At 33.4% G+C, this 27,287-nt stretch overlaps 2 protein-coding genes and 1 long non-coding RNA gene across 3 annotated transcripts in view; 1 reads left to right on the plus strand and 2 right to left on the minus strand.

Annotated features, from left to right (window-relative positions):
* Positions 1–15,808, plus strand: part of LOC134253318 (mediator of RNA polymerase II transcription subunit 13-like) — a 31,109-nt gene extending 15,301 nt beyond the window's left edge. The window contains exons 17-21 of the mRNA XM_062735847.1: positions 2,376–2,501; positions 2,649–2,819; positions 7,035–7,132; positions 7,241–7,305; positions 13,010–15,808. Coding sequence (XP_062591831.1) covers positions 2,376–2,501; positions 2,649–2,819; positions 7,035–7,132; positions 7,241–7,305; positions 13,010–13,142 — 593 coding nt within the window. The 3' untranslated portion in view covers positions 13,143–15,808. The remainder of the gene's footprint in view (positions 1–2,375; positions 2,502–2,648; positions 2,820–7,034; positions 7,133–7,240; positions 7,306–13,009) is intronic.
* Positions 5,948–6,887, minus strand: LOC134253337 (uncharacterized). Its single transcript, XR_009989105.1, has 3 exons — positions 6,430–6,887; positions 6,140–6,240; positions 5,948–6,027 (listed from the first exon to the last, which is right to left on the minus strand). It is a non-coding gene; the product is annotated as an uncharacterized LOC134253337 (long non-coding RNA).
* Positions 15,809–18,247: 2,439 nt separating the features above from the next.
* On the minus strand, positions 18,248–19,350 carry LOC134253335 (small nuclear ribonucleoprotein Sm D3-like). Its single transcript, XM_062735867.1, has 2 exons — positions 18,898–19,350; positions 18,248–18,628 (listed from the first exon to the last, which is right to left on the minus strand). The coding sequence occupies exons 1-2, from the start codon at positions 19,208–19,210 to the stop codon at positions 18,549–18,551; spliced, it is 393 nt and encodes a 130-aa protein (XP_062591851.1). The 5' UTR covers positions 19,211–19,350; the 3' UTR covers positions 18,248–18,548.
* Between the last annotated feature and the right edge of the window lie 7,937 nt (positions 19,351–27,287).

Genomic DNA, 27,287 nt, shown 5'->3' on the forward strand with positions numbered 1-27,287 from the left:
TTTTGTTCTCTGAAATTGGTTGTAATATGTATTCAACTTTAAATAATGTTACTCCAAATATTTATTTAAGGGGGCCGACTATAGTTTTATTGTGTGAAAACTACAATAGCGAAACTCTTCATTTTTATACCATATATACCTTACATTAACTTCAGTGTACATGCAAAGTTTGGGGGAAATCTACCGTCCAGGTATTTTTGAGGGACCGTCTCAAAATACAGGTACATTTACTACAGGTTTATATAGGAAAATGCCAATTTTTGGCTATTTAAAGCAAATTATACAAATACTACAATAGACATTTTGTTCAAACTATAATATTTGATGAGTAATACTACATTATACAATATATGTATGAAACACAAAATTCTACCGTCTTGTTACCAGAGGGGGCATCTCAAAATGCAAAAAATTAGCAAATTTTACTATTTTTATAGAGTATTTCACAATTTGACGTACACAATGGATTCACATGAAAACATTATAAAATTATTGTAGATATTCTCAAATTTCTATGTTTTAAATTTCAAGAGCGTATGTTTATTACTTTTTCTTTAATTATATTTTTATTACCCCTTTCTTTAAGAGCTACAGATTACCATAACGTCAAAAACACACTGCAACGACGTCAACCTACCTATCAATTGCAAAATCGGTTAAAAAATTAATTATATCAAATTTTAATTACACTTTTATATCTGGAATTTCTTAATTTTGTTTAATTTCAATAATTTAGCGAAAAAAGTTGCATTAAAACAGTAAATACGCTTCATTTTACTATGATGCGCGAAATATTGCGCAATGGAAACTATAGTCGGCCCCCTTAAAAGTTAATTAATAAAATACTGGAAATTTAGAAGAAATGTATTTTTTTTTTCCTAATAAAAAGTCTATGTTAGCATTTATGAAAAGGGGAATAATTCGATTTTCTTTTTCAGCTTGGAAAAAAATAGAAAATTGAGTTATTTCCCTTTTCAATATGTCAATAAAATTGATCAATGCGGCCATTTTTGAACTGATGCGGCAGTGCCTGAGAAACTATTGATTAATTTTTTTTGGCCTAAACATAATTTATTTTTATCCATCTTTAATAATTTGCGGTTACACTTGGAACAGGTGTACATGTTATACACAATATTGCATATAAAATATAGAATATGCATTTGACAGCTGTGCCTGTGCATCAAAATCTTAGCTGTAATATCTTAGATTACAGATTACTGTCAATTACTTGAAAAAAGTAATCATTACAATCGATTATGAATATTTGATTGCGATTACCCTATGCCTGCTTTTCACTAGCCAGTCGGGCTCCTTCTGAAACAATTTTTACTACAGTCAGGGGCATGATGGAATCAAGAGATTTTTTAAAATAACTTGTTTAGGTTACTTCACTTATTTATTTCTAAACAAAAAAGTAACTTGTTTGAGTTAATGCTTAAAAGTAGAATGCCTATCAGTTTTGCCAAAAAACATTGATATTTTGACTTTGCTGCTAATTTAAGATGATTTAAGGCTAAGAAAATTGTAAATATGTGTACTCTTCTTAATAGACTCAACAAACCCAATATCTCCTGAGTAGATATGATGATATTAAAAAAATAACATAATATTTTTCAAGGAAAAATAATTCCATTTCACTAACATTTCAGAGGTCAATTACACATCTTCTGCCAATTTTGCCAACTTTGAGACTAATTTTCCTAGAATCTTTGGATATTACTGTACAATCTCCATGTCTTATATTTTTTGTGCATAGCTGTAGATTTTTGTGCAAGAGTTTTAAAGTGAGGTGGGTTAATGATGAAATAACTGAAATAAGTTGTAATTTGTTGGATTTCAAATCAATGTGTTAAATCTTAAAGATAGATTACTTTTACTGTCATGAACATTTTCCTTCTACTTAATAACCTAAGCACAGCGTGAATAAAGCTATTTAGATGCCCGTAGATTTACAATAATGAGTAGTAAAGTATCAATAACAAGAATAAGTTACTGAAGAAAAGCATAATCAGGGAAAGATAACCCAAAATGTTGACATTTAATAACTGAAACGAATTATTTCAAAAATATCTTTTTTCCATGATGCCCTTGACTGTACTAGCACTGACCAATTTTTGCTAGCATCGAGCATTGGGCTAGTGAGTTTTCATGAAGACTGTAATTGCAAGTGTGAAAGGATGAAAATAACATGTTGCAAAAATAACCCTGTATACAGTAGTTTCTGACAAAAGAATATTTGAAGACCCATGAATCATTTGTGTATAATTTTTGTCAATCTGATTATAAATGTATTTAATTCATCCAAAAATTGCTGTTTGTATACATTATAGCTTGATTGACCCATGAATTAGATTGTAAACAATGTTTTACAGATGGAAATGACATCACATACATGGCGCTGGATCTCGGGAGACAAGCAATGGAACACTGCTCTCCAAACAAACTAGACGATCCCATTCTAAAGGCTACGTGTTTACACAAATGGCAGTTTTTACAAGGTAAAGAATATAAAACAGGTGATCAAGCAATAGATTTTTTTATAGTCATTGTGTGACTTGTGAAATGTAAAAGCCAAACTGCCCTTTTCCTGCTTGTTGGAAGAAATTGAGTAAAGTGATCACTGTGTACCATTTCTTATAATACAGGTGCTAGTCGAATACCTCAGAATTCTCAAGATTGTGTACAAGTTTTGAAATCTCTACAACCTATTCTTCAAGATGCCATACAAAACAAACGAAGTATACCTTTATGGGAACATAAATACAAATTATCAGGACCTCTCACTTGGAAAGAATTTCACCAGCTTGCTGGTAGAGGTAAATAAGATCTACAATATTTTAACATTATTTGAATTTGTATATATAATAATAATAATAATAATATATGAATTTATAAAGCGCTAAATATTAATAATTTAACTCTAAAGCGCTGTACAATAAGACGCGAGTAAACATAATTTAAAAGCTATGAAAACTTATATAAAATATTAACCCATACTAATATATATGTTCGGAATTATAACATTAAAATACTACAAATTACATACAAAATACAATTACACCATCAATATAAAACTCAATAAAAGAACATCATTAGTGATTTATGATTTGCTGCTAAAAATTGAGCACCTAAAATTTAAAAAGCTATCCTATAAAAATGCGTCTTTAATTGTCTTTTAAAAATATCCAGGGACTGGGCCTGCTTTATATCATTAGGAAGGTCGTTCCACAAAAATGCTGCTGCCCAACCAAGTCGACGTTCACCATATGTCTTCGTCCTGATCTTAGGAACAACTAACCGTGATGTTGACTCAGATCGCAGTGATCTGGTAGGCTTGTATTCCATTATAAGATCTTTGATATACGATGGAGCTAATCCGTGTAAGGATTGGTAGACATATGTCAAGATTTTATATTGTGGACGAAAAGAAACAGGTAGCCAATGAAGATCAGCTAGGATAGGTGTAATATGCTCCCGTTTCGATGATCTTGTAACTAAACGAGCTGCCTTGTTCTGGACTTTTTGAATCCGGTCTAGTAAGGCCTTCGACACTCCATATAGAAGGCAGTTCCCATAGTCCAGCCTGGCTGTGATAACGGCATTCACCATGGTCTTGCAGGCTTCTTTTGTAAGAAAGCGCCGTATTCGTCCAATATTGCTTATTTGAAAATAGCATGACTTGACGACCGAGGATACCTGTTTTTCCATAGTAAGGTGTTGATCGAAAAATGCACCTAGATTTTTTACACATGGCACGCTTTCAATGATATTATCACCAACTTTTAGTTGTAATGTTGGCAGATATTTCTGATGTTGCTTTGTGGAGAAGATTATTAGCTCGGTCTTTTCTTGGTTTAGTTTGAGTAGGTTTGATGTCATCCATGAGCCAATTTCACTAAGACACGCTTCAAGTCGAGAGAAGTAATTCTTCCAATTTTCCAGTGGTCTTATGATCATGTAGATTTGTGTATCATCTGCATAGCAGTGATATATCATTCCATGGCGGTGGCATATGATTCCAATGGGTTTGGAGAAGAGGCAATACAATTTCGGTCCGAGCACAGATCCTTGGGGGACACCAAAAGGCAGCTGTCTAGACTCTGATCGGACGGATCCAATTGTTACACATTGTTTTCTGTTCTTGAGGTAAGACTTGATCCACTCAAGAGCTCCATCACGGAAACCATAAGACACAGTCAGGCGTTGGAACAATATATTATGGTCAATAACATCAAAAGCAGCGGATAAATCCAGAAGGACAAGGACTGCCGAAGATTGTTGGTCCAGGGCTGTCACAATATCGTTGTGGACCTTGATGAGGGCCGTTTCCGTGGAGTGCCTGGGACGATATGCCGACTGAAGTGGATCGCGAAGAGAATTCGCATCCAAATGGGCATCAATCCTACGAGCCACAACTTTCTCCAATATTTTTGAGATAAAACTCAAGTTCGATACTGGCCGATAGTTTTTCAACACTTCCTTATCTAGTCCAGGTTTCTTAAGCAGTGGACGAACTATGGCCTCCTTCCAAGCAGACGGAAAAATTCCCTGATCGAGAGATGCATTAACCATTTCTGTGACAAGCGGTATTACCGGATCCAGGCACTTTTTCAGTAGCTTTGTTGGAATTGGATCCAGTTCGCATGATTTACTGGGTGCCTTCATTATTAGTGATCGTACTTCATCTTCAGTGGTACGTTCAAAAGCAGCTAATACAGGCCCATGATAGTATACGTCTGTGCCTAAATAGCTGTCTTCTTTTTCTGTTTTTTGTTTAAGTGTCTCTCTGATGGATGTTACTTTGTCTATGAAAAACGTTGAAAATTTATTTGCAAGATCTTCATCTGATGGTGATGTTGGTAGGGGACTCTCCTGATTCTTACCCATCAATAAATTTGTCACCCTAAAGAAGTTTTTCAGATCATGTCTACATTCCTGAATTTTAGTAGAATAGAATTCTTCTTTTGCCTTGTGTAGTAATTGGCCTGTTTGCTTACATTCCGCTTTAAATAGCTGGTGGTGTATTTCCAGTTTAGATCTACGCCAACGTCTCTCCGTTTTCCGCTTCTGTTGTTTCGCTGTCCTGAGCTCGTCTGTGTACCACTCTGTGTTAGCTCTTATAAGAATTGACTTGCTAACAAGAGGCGCATGAGTGTTTAGAATATGCGAGAGGCATTTGTTGTACCCTTGTACTAAATGGTCAACAGACGTGTTCTCATTTCGTGCGGATTCATCTTGTAGTTGATTTTTAATATCTCTACTCATGTCATGTATGTTGATATTCTTGAGCCTTCTAAACGTAATCTCTTTACGTTGATGTTGTGGCTTTCTGCAGTTGAACGTTGCATGTATAGCATAGTGGTCACAGCACAAGTTTCCTTTCACATCACTCAATGAAGGATTTTTGACTTGAGGACGTGAATGTAGTATTTCACTAGATGATCGTGTGATAAGCAAGTCTAGGATATGTCCGTGAACATGGGTCGGCTCGTCCACGTGTTGTATAAGGTTGCGATCATCAAGGGATTGTAACAACCTGCTTGCCTCAGGATCACTACGATTGTCGACGTGAAAATTGAAATCACCTGTGATTACTAGGTAGAGTATATGTAGAGTACATCAACACACTAGGTTCACCAGTCTGTACAAAAAAGTCTGGGTTACACAGGACATTTAGTCAACATAAGGCCATTTTTATTTTATTAGCTTTTACGGATTTTTTTTGGAAAATGTCCATTGGGTGGCTACAAAAAAAAAAAAGAAGAAGAAGAAGAAGAAGTGTTCAATGTTCAAAACTTTAATATGCGGCATATCAAAGCAGTTGGGGAAATCAACCTCAGAACATTGCACAGAAATGTCTTTCTTGGCATTCCTCACTAAAAGAGAATGATTCTCCGAGCAGAGAGACATATGTGAACAATGCTAAACTTTCTGTGTATGTCTATGACTGGATATGGGTGTCCTCTCACTGCTACGTCCACATTGCCACAGAAAAACACACTTCAGCAAATTTTACACAACCCCCTGTAAAATAATAAAAAGTTTAATCAAATTCACATAATACCTTTTCTTAAACAGTATTAAACAGTATAAAACTAAAATTCAGTGCACAGTTAATGGACACAAATAAACTTACCAGAATGATAAGTCATCCCCATAGGGTTTCACATTCCTATGACTCTCATACAAACATTTTTTGTCTTAGAACATCCTGATGAGTCAGTTCCTTTTCCAAATCTAAAATTTAAAACTTTAAGAAACATTTCTTTCACATCATTTGATAGATTCATACCTGTACAATGATAAAAAAAATCTTTTATTTCTCTGACGTTTTAACAATTGACAACACGTCTTGCAGATTTTTAAAATACAGTCAAACATGTTCTTTTAAAAATGTCATAAATATTATATGAACTGTTAACTAACCATTAGATATAACTGTTTAAAAATTCGCCAAACCCTCAAAGAAAAGTTATGGGTGTCAGATGGAGTGCAAGTGATGACATCAGATTCGTTGGTTTTGGCTGTAATTTCCTCAACCACCACACTCCATTCGCTGATCAGATAACATCATAATAGAATAATCACCAGCCTGATCAGCCCATAAAAACCGTCATACATTTACTACTGTCCTTAAAACATTTATATTCTGTTTTGAAAAACCTAAAATGTTTCACATGGCCGTCATACTTATTTCATCTCTGACTATAAAACGCTTGCAGAGTTTTTTTTTAAAGGGTCAATAGTGGAAGCGTTTACATGATTCTGATCACAACTAAGTAAAATTCAAACAATGGACGGTCATTTCCGGATTTTTTTAATATGATTGAAGTAAAGTTCGATCGGCGATTATAAAAAAAGGATTGAATGGAATTTTTATTTTTTTTCCAAAACTTAGAAAAATGGGGTCGGCGGATCCGTAAAACAACCAATAAAAAAATTTTGGCCTAACTGACAAAGTAATTAGACTATATATTGGAACTACTCCTGTATGTTATGACATTTTATAAACTGACGTGACTTTTTTGTAGGTTCTGATGAGAACTCAACTCCTCAACCGATTCCATCCTTTCTTGCTGGTTATGATGGGGACTGGTTGTCTCTGTCTCCTTATTCTCTCAGGTTCTGGGTAAGTAGGAGAATGAAATCCATGTTAATGTTCATTATGTCATACTTTTGCAATATTTCACTGCTACATGTATCTTAATCTTCATATAATTTTTCTCCATCCTTCCAGGATAAACAGTTTTTGGAACCCTATGGAATTTTTTGCCCATTACATTTATCACATGTCAGACCTATGTAAAATTAGGTTTTATTGTTGATGGTAGATGCTTTTTTTTTAAAGTAAGAAAATGTATATGTATTTACTGTTTACTGAGATTTTTATAAAAAATTTTGAATTTATCTTCAATTAAAAAAAAATAATTTCCCTCCCTTCCTCCTGTGTCTGAAACCCTTCAGGCAGCAATTCCAAACAAACATTTTTTTTTAAGGATGGCCCTATTCATTTCATAGAAAAAGTAAAATTACACATATTAAGTGAAGCCAGAATAAAAGTAATTCCTTGAATTGTTCACACATAGCGGATTTGTTCCTGGTTTCACTGCAAAGTTTTCATTGACACTTAATTGCAAATCACCATGGAGATACTTGGAAGGCAGCTCATTGTTCTCAGATTCCAATAGCCTCTTCTCAGATTTACGTGACAGATCTAGACCTTGTGACACTTTTTGCAGCATTCCCAAGCTGCAATCTTTGTACTTTCGCATAACTGCAAAATCGAAGTACATTTTTGCCTTGACAATGAATTACAATTCTAAATTTACCTGCAAGGGACCTTCATGAAACTTTTAAACTTTGTACACAACAAGTCTGCATAACACTTTTACATCTGTGTTACCCATACCATGATATGTGAAAACCTCCAGACAAACCAGTTTACATCAATCAAGCCTTCATGAAACTTTTAAATTTGTTTATTCTCACCGTTTTGCTGAGGAAAAGGTAGTGACTCTTTCCCTCATAGGCATTAATTGGGTGCTGATAGATTGTTTACACGCGGGTGTGTGAAACATATAAGTCATTTTTCAGGAAATTCATGACTTTTTAAAGGTAATTTAGTTTGCAAAATTATGACCAAAACCGCTGATAAAAGAGTTAAACTATTACTTATTTATTCATAAAATAAAAGAGCGCCTAACGAAACGACGTGCAATCACACCACAGCATCAGTGTGACTTCTATTAATAGATGATATATTTTTGACTTCATAAAAGACATTTGTTTATATAAATAAGTTCTAATCATTTCTTTGAGTAAATAATGAAGTTAAAAAACATCTACTTTGCCTAAAAAGTGCTAGCTAGAAAGTCCTACTGTCCCGTTCAGTAAAATAATTATTCCACACATTCTCTCGAAACCTTACCCGATATTTTGAATTTTTTACCTCCTTGATTTGAGATTTTTTTGTAAAACCATGCTTAAAAATCGGGATTCTAGCAGCACTTTCCAAGTTTGTCATATATTCCTTTATCTCTTAAGTGCCTTAATAGTTCACACAATATCAGATAAATTGATTTCTATGGGTATTCCATCCAGTCCTTTTTTAGCTCTTCTGAGCCTTCTTCTGAGCCAAAGTCTCAAAGAGCTAATGCTATGGCCATTTGTGTGGTTTGCGTACTGTTTAAGAATATAGAATATAACTCAGCTACCCATTGGGCAATCATTGTCAAATTTGTCACACTGGGTATTCTTGACCCAAGGTACTAAAACTAGGGGTGGAACCCTTACACAAGGGAAGATAATCAGAAAAATAAAACCAAAAGTACTAGTTTTTAAAAAATCTTGGATACAAAAGTACTAGTTTTTAAAATACATATCCTGGTGTCATATCCCATTTCTCTGTGTTCATAACAAATTTAGTGATCTGCATTATTGAAGCTCTTCATCCATTAGAGGTGTCCTTAAAAAGCGCGTAGATTTTTCTTCCTCTTTAAGCTCAATTTTGATGAATGGGTTAGTGTCCATATTTACATCAAAAGCGCCATAATCATTCCCAAAATCATCCCCAAATCTTCTTCTTTCAGACTCAGCGATAAATCACATATTCCTTTAAATGCTCAATTTTCATTCTCTAGAGTTTCACATATTATTTGAGAAAGTGTAAAATTGTCTATGTCATTGTTCCATGCATCAAGAAAAATTGATATCTATTAGATCTACATCCGTCTAACCAGCCATTGCATCACCATCAAAATGATTTTCGCATTGACACTGTGCATGAGTGCAAAAATGCAAAAATTGCTTACTTTGTCACCTTAACCTTCAACTTTTATTCTTTATTATACCCCCCGCTTGAAAAGCTGGAGGGTATATAGTAATCGGTATTTCTGTCCATCTGTCTGTCCGTCTGTTACGCTTTGGGGTACCCATCTCTTATCCCCAACTCCTCTCATATCACTGAATGAAGTTTGATGAAACTTTCACAGAATCTTTATTACATATTGCCATTGTGCACCTCCAATTTGATAAGACACTTACTTTGGGTTTCCTGGCCACAGGAAAACATGGACTTTTTCACCAGTTAAAACCATATGGGAGGCGGGGGTATCATTTAGTGAGCTCATCGCTCACAGTACCTCTAGTTCAAATTAGTTATCATTGCATAATCTGATTTACAATAAAAACCACACAGATACAGAAGCTTCAAAATCTAAAAATACCGGTAATTGATGTTTCATGTCACAAGTCATTTAGAATACTTGTTTCTTATTGATTGACAGAAACAGGACAAGGCGGGGCTCAAGCTATCACTCTCGTCCTATATCTCTCACACAATAAGAAACTCATACTCTATATATAATACATGTTTCATTCTATTGCTTTAGAGCAAATGAGCTAGGTTACTGTAAACCACATAGTAAACCATTTTTTTTCTGCGTATCTTTTATTTGAGATTAATCAGTTTGAAATCAGTCATTAACTATGATTAAATTTTTATGAATAAGGATAAATGTTGTACAAAAACTAAGTAAGATGAATATTCTGCAGCGATTGCTATTTGAGACTTAAAGTACATCACAAATCTTATGAATATTTTTCTCATGCAGATAAAGATAATAAAAGTTGCTTTACCATGTTAACAGTACTCAGATTAGTGTTAAAGTTTTGTACCCTTGTTCCAGTCCAAAGAAAATTATGATTTTTTCTTCAGAAAGCAACAGACATTTTTAAGTAATGTAATTTAATGATTTTTTTCTGCAGTTCAAAGAATGCTCAGTGGTGTTGGTTAAATTGCCGAGGAATATTGGAAGAGATAATGGTATGTATGAAAACTTTTCATGCAAATCAGAGTAAAATTTAAGGGTCTTAAACTATCTGCTCACTCATATGAAATTTTTCTTTAACTTTTATGATTTTCTAAAGCAAATGTATATTCTGAATAAAATACAATTAATTATCATATACAGGGTTCTCCATGAGCTGTTTTACTGTGTTGCTCCTGACACAGTAATGATTCAAATTTCATGCATGTGTCACAGTAAAAATTTTGCCGACACAGTAAGAGTTGTGATAATTAGAAAATCTAAACACACACATTCTTTCTAACGTTAACTGAAACTTTAATCAAACAATTCTACTGTCTTTCAATTCAAAAAGTTATAACACTTAATTACTAGGGCTTCACCTTGAGTAATCAATCAATTATTTCCAAGACCCTTGCCGGACTTTATGCATGACGGAACAAAGACAAATAAATTGTTTTCACAATTCAATGTACTGGTTTATTGGTAGTTGCAATAAAATACATTGTATTATTTTTGAAAAATATGTATGTTTTTCCTATAGAACCACGGCTCTAGAATTATATAAATTATGTAAGCAATCAAACATAACATCGTACCGAAGTCATTTATTTGAAATAAATAAGTTGCTGAAAATTTTTGAAATTTCAGCATAATCAAGGAACTCTTTAAAATATTTTATTACTCAGAAGTACCTTTTTAGATGGGATCACGTGACCCTGTCTATTAGTTTACTGTCCGAGGCCTCAGAAGGGAAGCCATGGTGATATAACACATGAATTAAATCTACGTTTTATGAAAAAGTGCAGAAATTGTTTTGATTGCAATACAAACATTTTGTATCAAATTGAAGAAAATAATACAGTGGGTTCTGTTTAAACGGATAGTCAACCTGCCAGACAAGCTTTATCCAATTAGCCGAATAATCGAATAGCCGATTGCTCCATTTCAAGTCCAAACAAAGATGTATAGAGCTAAATGTATTGACAATACATCGTTGAAAATTTCAAACTTGCACTTTGCTTTCGTTTGATTACTTTACCTGGCAATTTTCCTAAAATTAAATGTTCACTTACTTATTAATTAAATGTGGTAGCATTTTTCAAATAAAATGACTGATGAAAATTGTTTTTTAATAGTTATTGTCATCTTTAATAAGCACATGTTTACATTCCTTCGTCGATGGCTGCCATTTTGGAAGCGGAATTAGACTAGTAAATGCCTGACTTTATTCCGTAATTTATTTTTCGCCGGATAAATGGTCCAGTAATAATAAGGACAGATGATACAAACAAACTTTTTTCAAAGAATTTGAAAATAACAACTTAGGGCATGTTAAAATGAGCAAAATGAAAAACTTTCACCGCGTAGTTTTTATTTTTTTAATTCAAATTTGCACAAAACTTGAATTTGAAATCAAAAATATTTGTATAGATTAAAAAGGATGGTTTCCGAAGGGTAGACTTTTGAACATCACAAAAGGTTTACAACTTCTTTATATTCTAGATATTTATTTTTTGCGTCATTTGCAATTACATTAGGCCACAAAATATATACCAATCCAGGCATCCATTTTTTGTTTGTATCATCTATCCTTAAGCAAAAATATTTAATTGTTTTTTTTTATTTGTTTCTTTGATATGGTTTTGTATTTCATACTGTTTGTGACAATTCTCAAGTCAATAGTCCTGTAGCTATGATGCATTTCAATGTCCCAGCTTATTGTCATACACAAGCTTATACGTTCAATAATTAAAATCTAACTTTGGAAAAAATTGCAAACATTTATGATTATCGAGTACATCACTGAAAATTAATTTTTAGCCCAAGCTGATCATTTTAACTGTATCAAAACTAACAATCTAGTGTGCCAATACGTTCTATTTCCACCAGTGAAGAGTTATAGTTCTTAGTGCGCTCTTTTGTGAAAAAGTCGGAGAATGTACAAATCTCGCGGGATTTCTGGGACAAATGTAACATAAACATGTAAACAACATGTTGAATGTCGATGAACAAATGCTAACTAAATGCATATGAAATTATTTTGTTTTTTTGATTTTATTTAAATCAAGAGTGAGATGACAAAGAAATTAATTTACATCTCGTATGTTCTATTTATCGTTTGTACATTTAAAGACAATACACATACCTGGAAATGTCGTATTTTTTTTATCAATGGACGATAAATTGTTTACACTCTCTTTCATAAGTCAATAATTAAAATCTTTCTTTGGAAAAAAATGCACCAAACATTTAAAATTATCGAGTACATCACTGAAAAGTAATTTAAGACCCAAAGCTGATCATTATAAGTTCAAAATGGAAATATAAAGTATTATTAACACGGGTAAGGTGACTGCATGCGTTCAGCCGTAACTAATCCCCTCATTATCGTACTCAAGGTGTCTCACAGTGTAAACAAAGGCTTCACTAGGGAAGTTAGAGGTGTAAACAAGGTCATGATTATCCAAAAATACTATGATAGAGCAAATTTTTGTATCAGATAAAACGAAATTCTAATATTTTCTTCTTAATAAATATATAAGAAATGGTTTTGTGCTCTGATATTTTATTGGAATAGCCAAAATATTTGTTAAACCACTATCCGATTAAGTGGAAGCCATGAAATTTAGTACATGCATGTAGAACATGTATTGTTAATTTCTATTGGAATTTTCATACAAGTTTATTTGTTTTAGATATGTTCTGGAGACGTACAATGCTCTGTCCTGGTTGACCTTTGACCCTGTACAGAACGATCGCCAGTCATGTTTGCCAATCCATTTTTTGGTGCTTATGCAGATGTATCATGCATTAAATGCATTTGTATGATGTGATATTTTGAAGGAAACAATGGTTATTTTAGGAAAAACCGTTGATGCATTGGATGCATATGTGATATTTTGGAACAGAATTTGTTTACGCAATGATTTTTTTTATGTTGTGTATAATTCACATGTAATTTATTATTTTCTATGATCAAAATTTGAGCAAATTGTTATTATTGTCAAGACTCAAAACAACAAATCCAAAAACATTTGTGAAAATAACTTGGAAACAAAACCTAGGCAATATTTCATGATGTTTTAGACGTTATGTAATGGATTGAGGCAAAATTATCATATTTGGTTGTAATTTATTTATGTAAAAAATGAATTTCTAGAAGATAGCAAGTCCATGCTTGAGAAAATTAACAAAAATATCTTAGTTTTTATATATTAAAAAAAAAGTATTTTTAAAGTGTTGGTGAAATTGTTTTGAAATTTTTTTCTTAATTGTGCATTTAATGAAATAAATGATTTTTAAAAGAACCCAAGAAACAAACAAACTCTGTTAACATACAGCATTGATGCATGACATGGAAGTAAAGTGCCAAAGTTAATCTTGCCAAATTAGTGCAAAAATCACAAAGCCCTGCCAAAGGAGGAAGTTTATCATTGATTTGAACAAAAAATACTGAACTACTTATTGAGGTTTTTAAAAAAAATGTTCCAAATGGTATTGCAAATACTCAGATCATTAATAATGTGTGTAATTCTATGGAATTTAGTTTATACTGAAAACATTTACTTGAGAGCTCGAGCAGAAAAAAATGCTGAAAAAATGAGCCTATTTTTATAGAAGGACGTTCCAGAAAAAAAAGGTAACTAGTAGGAGGAAATTCCAAATATTTTTTTATTTGGAGGATGGCTTTTGGGGTAGGTAAGCAAACATTACTTACTCTACCCTGCATAGGGTGGGCATTACTGTTGGGGGGGGGGGGGTCAAGATTTTAATCTATTTGTTAAAAAAAAAAAAAACACTATGAAATTAATAGAACACTTGAATTTAAAAGCTTGATTTGTTGTACCTATTTTATCCTTGGACAATGCATCACTCTAAAACTGAAAATTATGAGGCATTATAAAAGTAATGAGGATTGAGGATATTTGTGCTGTATTTGCCATCCTTGAATGAAAGTTCCTAATATCAAAGCTAAGCCAATTATTTACCTCTCAGTAGGAAATGCATGTATTTCCTATTATAGTATCAGATGAATTTACATATGGTTACAGAAGATATTACTAATGATTTCCTTTGCATATTTTAAGATCTACTTAACTGCACATTTTAAATTTTTGTTAAAAGAAAATGGAAGTAAATATTGGGGAAAAATATTGGCATTTTTTGTGTACGTACATGTTTATTTTTTTTTTCTGGAATAGCTCTTTGTTAGTAATTTATTTTCAATATAACTCATAAACTGTGATTTCTTATTTAATGTATATGACAGATTTCTTGAGCAATGCATTTACAACTGTAAGAAGTCTGCCTTGTGAAAAGAACTATTCAAATGTTAAGTAAATAGTTGTGTAATATATACGGACATAAAGAGGGAGAGAGCGTCTTGTGAAGACATGATTTGCTAGCGCTGTTTATAGAATTAATTTTGTAATCTTTTTTAATCTCAATTTTTTTCATGCATGAAGTAATGGATGATCTCGGAATAAATTTTTTGGAGATGCTTCAAAGGTACATTGTTCTGCGTCTTTTATGATATTTACAATTTTATGGTAGAATCCCATAATGTAACAAATGCATGCAAAGAAAAAAGGCATGGAATATTTTGTATCAGTTGTAACAAACATCTCAAGAAACAATGTCTTTCACTGCATTCTTGTATCTCATATATATGCATGTTGTGCAATACAATGAAGCATTGAAATTATAAGAATCAAATTCAATTGAAGTTGGAATTTCCATTCTTAGATCAATTTGCAGATTTTCATTTTACATGAATTTTTTGTGATCTTTTATCGATTAATATCGAGGGGATTAATTTGAAAAGTGCTTTTTCTAGAGTGAACTGACATCAAAGATGTCTATTTATCATTCATTCAATATGAGAAAAAAATATCTTCATGTGATTTTAGCATAGGGTATCTGTTGTTTTTTCCTTGTGTATATCATGACATGTTTTGTACAGAGGAGATTTTTTTGTACAGATGTTTTACCAAAGTCTATGAAATGTTACTATATATATACATGTATGTGAATACCTTCATCTCATTGTTTGATCATTTTCTGTGTGAAAGGCAATATTTTTGGTAAAAGTGAAACTAGGTTGTTTACAGTATTACTATGACAATGTACTGGTTCTGTAGTTAGCTGTATGTGATCGGATCATGCTTACTTCCATATGTCTGTGATTATAGTTACTACGGAGGTCTCATCTCTACCAGCCAGGTATGGAAGTGAACTTGATCTATACCAATCATGTGATCCAGGAGTCACATGACCTTGTGTCACATGACCACATCAATGTCTCAGCTTCAGGTTATGTCCGTGTACATAGGTATAAATTTATTCTCAGACTGTTTGTGAGAAAGTCAATATTATATTTGTATTTAATGATGATAAAAGTCATAATTTATTTTCTGTTCCTAGTTGTGTATTTTGAAAATAAGATGACTCAGTAGATTCTACTAGCTCATGGAGAAATAAATGAATGAAGATGACATTGTTTTAGTCTTGATGTGTCCAAGAGAATGTTGCTGCAGATTGAACCAGTGCAAGTGGTAATAGCACTTCTCAGTTTACATCACTATATCTGCATTATCTCCCCTACTTGAAGCAATATAGAATTTTCCAAATCAAGGTCCATCATCATAAGCCAAGGTTTTGTGGCTTCAGAACTTTTGTGGAGTCCCCAGATCATAAATCACTAACATTATTAGGATGATCAAGGTTATGTATGGGAGATTCTTTTTTTGTAGAAAATAAGATTGTTTAAACCCTAAATTGACAAGGACAAGGAGATTTGAATCCTGAAATATTATGTTATCTAATAATATTCTATCTTTTTTACATAGTACTATACAGGCCCATTGAATCTTAAAAGGGAGAGGGGGGGGGGGGCTTGCCTCCTCTTCCCCAATAATTTTGCCAATATATATATGTATCTGTTTATTTAAAGCAATATGAGCTGCAACCCAGTAATTTTGCCAATATTCATGTATCTGTTTATTTAAGAAGGAAGCTAATTTAGGTTTTGTCTCCTCAATGATAATGCCCATTCTCCTTTCTATGGAGCTCAACTTTCTTACTTTGTATTCCTGATCCCAAAGATTGATATTTTTTGTAAAATTATTTTTCATTCGAGAGCAGCATCATAGAGACTACTAGAGGCACATTTTTCAAGCATGTGCAACGTCCTAGTTCTGAGAGACTGTACTAGAAGCACTAAAATCTGAATTATAGTATCCTATACCAATAACTTTGGTAACTGCACTGTACTGTTAGCTGCAGAATTGTAGTGTTATGGTTTTATCTAATTAGTTTTTGACAATGCTACAGATCCTGTAATACAAAACAGTGTCATTCGGCGCAAGATATATTGCACACTTAGAGAGAATTTCTCCACTTTTCAGCATTAGTCAATCAACTTCCTTTCATTCAGATTCTCTATTCTAGATATATTTTGTAATTAATCTGTACATTTTATTCACCACCCTTTTCAGTTGTCTCTACAAACCCATACACTGACTTGTAAAATTTCTGCAATCCAACAGACAATTCAAATCAAGCTAGTTTATCAAATGCAGAGACGACTTATTCATTAAGGATTGAATGGTGGATAAAATACACAGACTTGTAAAAAAAAATGTGTTTAGAATTAAGGATTGAAAGGTAGTTGACTGACCAATGCTGAAAAGTGGAGAAATTCTCCCAAACAGTGTGCAAAAAATCCTGTACCTTTTTAGCTCACCTGAGCCGAAGGCTCAATTGAGCTTTTCTGATCAAAATTTGTCCGTTGTCTGTCGATGTCGTTGTCGAAGTCGTTGTCGTTGTCGTCGTTGTCGTCGTAAACTTTTCACATTTTCATCTTCTTCTCAAGAACCACTGGGCCAATTTCAACCAAACTTGGTACAAAGTATCCTTGGGTGAAGGGGATTCAAGTTTGTTCAAATGAAGGGCCATGCCCTTTTCCAAGGGGAGATAATCATGAATTTGTTAAAATATTAATGGCAATTTTAAAAAATCTTCTTCTTCAGAACCGCTGGGCCAGGAAAGATGAAACTCATGTGAAAGCATCCTCAGGTAGTGTAGATTCAAGTTTGTTCAAATCATGATCCCCGGGGCAAGGGTGGGGCCAAAATGGCCTACCCAAATTTTACATAGGAATATATTGGAAAAATCTTTAAAAATCTTCTTCTCAAGAACCACTAGGCCAGGAAAGATGAAACTCATACTGAATCATCTTCAGGTAGTGTAGATTCAAGTTTGTTCAAATCATGACCCCCGGGGCAAGGGTGGGGCCTTAATGGCCGACCCAAGTTTTACATAGGAATATATTGGAAAAATCTTTAAAAGTCTTCTTCTCCAGAACCACTGGGCCAGGAAAGATGAAACTCATGTGGAATCATCATCAGGTAGTGTAGATTCAAATTTGTTCAAATCATGACCCCTGGGGCTAGGGTGAGGCCAAAATGGCCGACCCAAGTTTTACATAGGGATATATAGGGAAACCTTTTAAAATCTTCTTTTCAAGTACTTCAAAGCTATGATTAGTGATATTTATATGGAATCATCCTCAGGTAGTGTAGATTCTAGTTTGTTCAAATGATGAACGCCTGGAGGAGGGGAATAAATTCCAAGCCCGATGTGCTCAGGTGAGCGCTGTGGCCCCTGGGCCTCTTGTTTTGTATTATCATGATTATGGGATCTGTAGCATTATGGTCAAAGACGAATATCTAAAACCAAACATTACAGTTCTGCAGCTATACTACTTTCAACAACAGTTCAGACCATAATTTGTCAGCCTAACCTCTTTTAAAAAATCATTCATAGCACTTGGGTCTCCTCATTTTAACAAGATACCAAGTGTATCAATAGAGAGTTTTCAGTATCTAAGCTACAGTATTATCCAATAACCATTCAAATAGCACAAAATGATGACATTTTTTGCATATTTATTAAAAAATCAATATCATCTTTATGTACATATTCAATTATTAATCTACAAAGATGACAATAAAAACATGATACATGTACAACACTAACTCCTTCCACTGGAAATGAAATGATTTTTCTCACTCATGGATGTCTTCAATGAAAAAAAAAAATAATAAAACGAACACTGAATGTGCAATACGTGTGTATTGCACTCTTCTCCCAATACAACCCCTGTGTTGGTTGTAATTACTGATCCACATTTGATGGAGATCTGAGATGACGAGATGAAGTCTATGTCTGTGATTAACGACGCCGGTTCTGATACATGTTCCCACCGCCTCCTCTCGGCCCCCCTGGTCCTCCCCGGCCTCTCCCTCGGGCAGCTACAACAGAACAAGCAATAATGAATACAAAATAATACAACAAGCAAAATTATAATTACAGTAGAACTTGAGAGATGTGTAACAACAATGTTATTCTCTAAAGTATCCTCCATTCTAACACAATTAAAAAATCAGCACTTGCTAAAGCACTCTACTGGATGAAAGAGAGGCGAGACTGAAAAGCAGTGTCAATGACAATCAGGTGGGTGGTATTGCACAGCTTGATATTTCTGTAATAACTTGCAAGAAGGTCAACATGATATTCATACCTTGCGTTCGTAGAATTGCAGACTTCCCCCTGTTTGCTGAACCTCCTTTTCCTTGTACTCTTTTGAACATTGGAGCATTCTTTAACATATCTGGTAATATTAGAAATCTTATCTTGCTACCTCTGAGATACACATTTTCCAGCTGTGCTACTCTTCCATCTCTGTATGTCACTGTGATTGCAGACATTTGACAGTTCATATTATCCTCGGCTTCGACAAGTTTCCCTCGATAAACTTCACCGGTTGTTGTTTCACATGTCACAATGTGTCCTTCTGCCTCATGCAGAACTTTAATGGGTACACCAATGGACATTGCAATATATCAACCTTTCGTCAAACTTATGATTGGATAAATAAATGCTACAATAAATTATAGATGGCCTTCGATTGTAAACACCGTTTTGTTTTGGTACACACAATGGCGCCCAACGCTATTCGTACGTTTCCGGTGGTTTCGGTAATTGATAACCAAACCATAGAATTATTCGGATTTATTCATACGTGTATGAGTTCGATTTATAATAATTCAACAATTTTTTTTAATCCACTCTTTAAAAAAAGATAAATGTGCTATTTTTTGAATGACACAAATAGAAATAAATCAATAAAAATAAATAATAATTAAAAAAAAAAAAGAAACAGATTTGTCTTTCCTTTCCCATACTCATCCAATGATTTTTTCAAGCCAATTTTCGAATGATTCTGGGAAATACGAAAGTCCATAGGCCCTATGTTCGTGTATACTTACATGACATACTAATCAACCCAATCTTCAAAGTGTATATCAATTTAACAAAAAATTCATTGCATATTATTTATTTTTATTTACTTTTATTTGGTTAGTTATATTGAAAGTTTTTTTCCTTTCTTTTCTTTCTTTGTTTAAAGTAAATATTATATTTAAAAATGTTGCCAATAAAATAAAACCGATAAATGATGGAATCATTTCGAGATAGCAATTTTCAGGCAAGGTATGTTAATAAATGTGCACAATATGTCCCTAAAATATCATCAAAAACTTGTTTGAATAACCAAAAACAAAAAAAAACGTAACATTGAAGATTGAGAACATCACATCTTAAATCCCCATCGCCTAGCATAATTTTTTTTTGTTGTGTCAATGATTTCCAGGTTATTCGTGTCTTTTTTTTTTGGCCACCCCCACCCCTTGCACTTCTAACAAACTATATATGCAACGTCATGCCCTTATAGACGACTTTCACATTTACAAAAGTTATTCCCCTTTGCGGGGCCTATCTTGGGTCGATTTATAAAAAGCACACACATAATTTTTTTAAAAACAATTTTAATACCATCAGGAGATATATATACCTATTTTAATGTAGAATTATGTAAATTTTATTTATTTGCTGTTTATGAGAGAGAGAGAGAGAGAGAGAGAGAGAGATCATGTGTATTCCTTTTTGTACCATTATTCATGAAATGCAGCATTTTTTTTTCATGTTCTAGCGTCTTTCAGAAGTCAGTTTATGCCAAACTTCCTAAATATAAATCAAGCTACTTGTCTCCCTCGACTCACGGTACCATCTAGTCGACCGACATTGTATCCTTGGGGACTCGTTTCCAGAGAAATATATTTTCCATTTTACTCATGATTGGTCTTCAATGATTCAAATGTTTGCTTTCTTTATTAATTCAGTTGATTTATATGTGTACACAGTGAAAATGTTAACATTATTCATTAGAATTTCAGATAGAGAACGCTAAACAGAGAAATAAAATCAATTTAACGGAAAATCAATTTAACGGTGAAAAATACTAATAACAATTATTTATTCTCAATTTAATAATTAAACAATGTTTTGCCTCTCTTTTTTTCTCAGTATTCTCAGAAAAATAGTATGACTATCTCTTTGGTATTACAGCACCACCACCCTTCTACCCACCCCATTGGGTTTTTCTGTGGCTTGCGCTGTGATCTCTCGCAGCAGAGTACTGATCCAAATTAAATTTTTCCGTTCGATCTAAAAAAAAAATCAGCCTATCAAATTTTAGTACCTAATTAAATTTTTAGAATTATTTCTTAATATTGGATATTTAATTTTATGGTGTAAATAAATGTTTATAATTTTTACATTTTATTCTTGATGGCACAAAATGGTATTTCCATGCATGCTGTCCTAATTAACGATATGTAATCAACAGGATAGTGTTAATTACTTGTTAGGTCTGGGAATGCTCTTTACATGTAACTACACACTTCTGTGACAGCAAGATAAGAGAATGTTCCAAGCATTTGTTGAATTGTTCTTCCCATTTTAATTGAATCAAATCAAAATTATATTTTTTAATGGCATACATATATGTTACAATCTCCTTGAACATTTAAAGATCGATCTTTATAATTTAATATGCAGAAAAAGTGGTCATTTATTTAAATACTGTAGTATCATTATAAATAATATACCTACCGCTATAATATCATGGCCTATTAGCCATCGTAATTTATTTATTTATTTTTTTTTTGCAAAACAAAACATATTCCTGAATGATGCAAGATATGGATCAGTATGTTAGTTCCACAGATCAATAGAACACAATCATTTATACTCCCACAGCTATCTCCCCACGCATTTCATCAATATCTAAACAGAGTATAGTTTGATTTTTAGAATGACAAGCGATTCTTTTTCATTTAAAGAAAGGCTTCAGTTTCTGAGTGTCAAAATTTATATCAGTGACGGTAAAAATGATCCCCGACATATCACAAAGACGAATATCCGATGGGCACTAATTGTGATCCTTTATAGCCGACACGTTTTATTAGTCCTTTGAAGCAGAATTTATTCAAACACTTCTACTCGAGAAGAAAACACTTGCTGTGGCCTTCACTTCGACATTTTTACATTCAGATGTCGATTCGAAGCATTCCAGTTAACTTAAATTAAAAAAAACACAACAGAGTCTGCAACATCTTTTTCACATTAGGATATTTTACTGAGTATGGACGATGAGGACCAACTAACTACTAAGTTGTCTGACAAAGGAGATGAATTCAACTCTTTTCGACCGACAACTAAATATTTTATAATATACCGTTATCACCTGCTTATAGTATTTATGTCCCTAACTAATTCATTAAGAAAGAGTATGTTCTGAATGCGATCAATTTTTAAACCGAGACAGCCCACTGACACATAAGTTGATGTTACGTGGCTTTCAACAACCTCGTTTAAGGTCGAAATTTGGTAATATCTATGGTCGTTATTATGACTTTGTTAGCAAAACCAACCCACCATTGGGTCGTATATTTTGGCTGACTTACCGGTAATGCAAATCAATTGTTTGGACTTTGTTTTTAAACTGAATTAGACTACGAATGACCCGTCTACCTGACCAATACATAAAGGGCTCACAGCGTATGTGACCGGTCAACAGGGGAAGCTTACTCCTCCTAGGCACCTGATCCTACATCTGGATTGTCCAGGGATCCGTGTTTTGTGCCCTCTTCACAGATTTGTTTTGTTGTTCGATTTTTTATATTGATTACTATTTGTTTTCTTCATCTTTTTCATTTTTCCGAGTTTTACAAACGACTTCAAACATGTCATAGAGGCAAATGTATGTCAAGTTTTCAAACAACATTCGACATGCCATAAAGATGAATGTCATTTTACAATAAAACGACTCCAGATGTGACATAGATATGAATATTTGTAAAATTTACAAACACACTTGTCATATAAAAACAAATGCCTGAAAAGTTTAAAAACGAACCATATCATAGAAAAGAGAGACTCTCAACATGTCAAATACGTGCTCCTTGTCATGATTTGGCAAACATATGTCTTTAAAAAATCAGGGTGTAAATAGTGGCATAACAGTTAGCATAAAACGTCTGACAGCATACGACATAATGATAAAATTATTATTTGAACCGCCCATGCAACTTGGAAATGATGACTTTAAACGATACTGTTGATATCCTGTTTTATGAACTTGTTTGTCATTAGCTTGCATTGCCTCGGTAGATTTAGAAATAGTTCGTACGTAGATCAATCATGCTCTCATGTATTGATTCAACTTGGAGATATGGCGATAAGCAATATACCTTAAGGGAAGTTGGCACGAGAAGTTAAAGTAATTGCATTTTTTCCATAGAATATTTTGGTTGTCAGGATAACATTGATGTCCTGTTCTAGTAAAATAAGTAAATATGAAACAGGTGTCATAGACTCTGCAGTATATTTTTTTATTTGAAGTTCACTGGGATATATCGAGTCGACGTATGAATGGAAGTTACCATTGTTCATTGATGATACGACTTCTATCCTACTCGATATTCAAGAGCATGCTCCGTGTACGATCAGTTTTATCAGAGGCAAGCTTCTGTTGCATAAGTTGATGTCATAGGGATTTCAACAACCTCGTTTAAAGTCAGTAAATTCTATGGTTGTTATAATGACCTTGTTAGCAGATAAAGCGTATCATTAGGTCGTATTTTGGTTGACGTTTTACATGAAACATACGGAGATAACGAACAATATTCAAGATCAAAAGTCCATAAAACAATACAAAATAGGAGCAGAGCAAATACAGACCTCCAAAATATCGGAGATGGGATCAGGTACCATGGAGGAGTGAGCATCCCCTGCCGACCGGTGCTCCTCATCATTATCGGGAAATAACGGAAAAATCCGTCGTCAATTCAGTGTATGAATAATGGACTAACAATTCGTATGGAAAACGTCAATAAGCATTTGACTCAATCATAAATTGTATTTGCTGACAAGGTCATTGTATCGGCCATAGAACTTACGAACTAATGAGTTTGAACGAGACTGCTGAATTCTTGTTTCATCAATTTGTTTGTCAATAATTCACCCCGTCTTAGAAATTGTTCATACGTAGAGCATGCTCTTGCGTATCGAATCAAATGAGATATATAAACTCCGTATGCAAGTGATGAAGGTACTGTAAACCAACTTTTATTCGCGTGCGATAAATTTTCGCGAACAAAGTCTCGTCATCGCGAATATTTCTCGCCGCGAACCTGCACTTAAATTATCTCTGTCTACTAACAACAGATCGAAAAAGGCCTGATCGCGAAAATTAATCGTCACCAACTAGTTTACCCCTGGTAAATCGCGAAATAAAGTTGTCGTGAATAAAAGTTGGTTTACAGGTATTTTGCTGCATAAGTGAGAGAAGTTGATGATAGAAAAAGTTAAAGTCATCATGTTTATCATAGAGCTTGGTTGTTAGATTACCATTAACGTCTTTTTTTCAAGTAAAATATCCAGATATGAAACAGATGTGTCAGACTCTGTGATATCTTTTATCTAAAGCTCACAAAAATTTATCGTATCGACATAAGAATGGAAATCACCATTGTTAATTGACAATACGTCGTCGATATATCTAAATATGGAGTTGAAGGCCACAACATTCTTTTCACGCATAAGATTTTTGGACAAATTCTACTTCATATGAATACAAAAATAGGTCTGCTAATAGCAGGGCGCAATTGGTACCCAAGGGAATTCCAAAAGATTGTTGGAAGACCTGGTCTCCAAAAACCCCATAGATATTGTCAATCAGAAACTCTGACAGGCATCTTTTTGTTGTCAACTTCAGAGTACACGTGTGTACAATCAAAATGATTTTTTAACATTATACTTTTGCAAATGACCGATGACAAGGTATACGTAAGTAAATTTACAAATTCTATTTTTATTGAAAAAGCAGCTGTCAATGATATCAAACAGCCTAGACTAATTTATCGTGGGGTAATGGTTGTGTTTAAAGTTGAAAAGTCGTAAGTCGTACATACCAATTGTTAAGCCGTTGTTTTTATTCTGAATTTGACTATGGAATATTAAATGTACCTAATCAATTCTTAGGGCTTGCAATAAATGTGACCGGTCGACAGGGGGCGCTTACTTCTCCTGGTTACCTGATCCCACTTCTGGAATTCCCCGGGGGGGGGTCCATATTAAATTCGTCGTTCACGTTTTCTTTCTTTTTTAGGTGGACTAATCTTCGTTATCTTCAGATTTTTTTTTCATTCTTAGACGTATTTCATACCAAAATAAAAATATCAGCACCTGATTTGGCATTTCAGATGTTTTTGTCTTTACTTTTGAATGTTGGCTATGAGTTTCTCTCACCTGTAACCTCTAGTTATACATAGCTTCACGCTAAATAATTAAAATATGTACAGTTTTCTCTTAAATTATGACAAATCCATACTTATAAGATAATTTCCACATGTATTTTAAGCGGCCATTTCCACAGTCTGTCGTTTTTTGACCTTTTTGTACTGGAATCAATGGTCTGTCTGGAGTAAAGTTTCCTAAGTATCATGGTAATAACTAATTACAATAGATCACAGGGATACAGTCGCTTTTTCCAAATGGATGTTCTCTGTAATACATTTTTATGGTACATTAAAAAGGCAACAGTTCTATGACTTTGAGCAATTGTTTAGAACATGAAGGTTTCTTTAATTGATGGTATAATCACAAAACAAAATGCCTCGCTGTCTTTGCCGTCTTTGATTTTCAGCATGAGTGCTGTAATCTGAGCAGCGACTCGGTTTTCCGACATGTTAATCTGTTAAACCAATTCCGATCCCGTGCCGTAATACATGCTGATAATAGTTTAGTCATTTCCAGTACACTTTGACGTTACATTAACAATAATTCATCTTCCTCGTCCGACCGTTTGATGTGGGTCTTACAGTAGTTTTTATGGCGTGACAAATTTCGCAAAATCTTTGATGAAAAGGAAAGTTTGTATTAATCTGCGAAAATTAAGTCCCAAACTCTGGTACATTTCTTTACTTGCAGAACCGCAAGAATTATGATCTTTTAAATCTTGTTCAAATAGGAAGCAAATACTTGGCTGTGTAATCTCAGATGTCGAATTTGATACACTTGTTAATAACTTCTGATATAGCCATTTATTTTGTCTGACAAAATGCAGATATTCAGCTTGGTTATTATTTTTTTTAAATTTTTTTTTCTGTTTATTCATCATGCATCATCATAGATTGCTTACAAACTTAGTTCTCCTATCCCAACTATTGAGTGCAAACTAATTTCTCCACCTCGATCTGAAATGCAGTGCTATTCCAAGATTCGGGCATCAATTCTCTTTTTCTTCTGAAGAAATGTCAAATCTATTCCCTTGGTTTTTCGTATTCGTTGTTAGTTTATATTTCTCGAGAATGACAAGGCATTTCTCCGAAAATAAATCTGTGTGATTGCTTCACAATGAGCAATTAAAATTAATGCAGAATAATGCTACTACTTTTCTTGCTTCCTAAATATTACTCGAGTAAGATGGTGCTGCAGTAATACATGTATTCAATCTTTAAGTGTTTAATGTTCAGAACAGCAGAGATGCCAACGATACTACCGAAAACCTACCCACATCTACAACAGTTGACAGTTTCCCATAAAAATAATAAATGCCAATGTCATTTGCCAATGGGAATATGCCTCTTTGTTCGACATATAATTTTGAGAAAACTTCTTCAGACTTAAATAGGATAAGTTTTTACGACGAGCCTTGATAACATGTTCTAACAAGTGTCAGAATCGTGCCTCTATCGACAGGTCGTCGTAGTCTGGGAATAAAACTCTAAAAATAAAGATGAGAACAATATTAAAAAAGTGCCGTAAGAACACCTTTAAGATTAAAAAAAATAATAATAATAAATAAATAATAATAATAAAATAAAAAATAAACAGTTGATAAGATATTTTGATATAATTTAATTGTCTTCCGTGTAGAAATATCCTTTCCTTGAGATTGATTTTTATTTATGAAAAGGAAAGATCTTATGCCTAAAACCGCTGATGAAAATATCACCAAGAATCAAAATACTCTTGCTAGATTTTTATAATGTGTTATATTTACATCCATTGAATATTTTTTCCTTTATTTCTTATGAAGACAAATGCCATTAATCAGTGCATGAACAACAATAAGCCAGCCACGAGCGTAGATTTCTTGAACGATGGCTGTTCTATCAGTTACACATACAATGACATATTCATTCTAAATACAATATTAAAGCAAATTTAATTTCACTTTGAATGTTTTTAATACAGATGTAAATATATACAATAAACAATAAAATGCTTTCTTTGTTTATTAGTACGGAAATTAACTTCGCAGCAATTGCAGAAAAAAAAAACATAACCAGCTTACGAGGGTTTTTTCTGCAACAGCTGCGACATTAATTCCCTTACTAACACCGAAAGAAAGCATTTTATTATTTAAATTATTGACATTTAGTAAATTTTTCATCTACTTACGACACATTTCGAGTTTTACGTATAACTTTCTAGATTTTTTTAAGACAACGTGTAAGGATCGATACATTTAGATTTTTTGGCATGCCTCGTTGAAACTGTAAT

The sequence above is a fragment of the Saccostrea cucullata genome, unplaced genomic scaffold (assembly GCF_032062105.1).
Source record: "Saccostrea cucullata isolate Sc308-1 unplaced genomic scaffold, CSIRO_AGI_Scuc_v1 ctg176, whole genome shotgun sequence".
Taxonomy (NCBI): Eukaryota; Metazoa; Mollusca; class Bivalvia; order Ostreida; family Ostreidae; genus Saccostrea; species Saccostrea cuccullata.

Coding starts and splice junctions, on each gene's coding strand:
- LOC134253335 (XM_062735867.1), bottom strand. CDS start 19,210: ATGTCCATTGGTGTACCCATTAAAGTTCTGCATGAGGCAGAAGGACAC. Junction 18,629..18,897: donor TGCAATTCTACGAACGCAAG/GTATGAATATCA, acceptor GTTCTGTTGTAG/CTGCCCGAGGGAGAGGCCGG.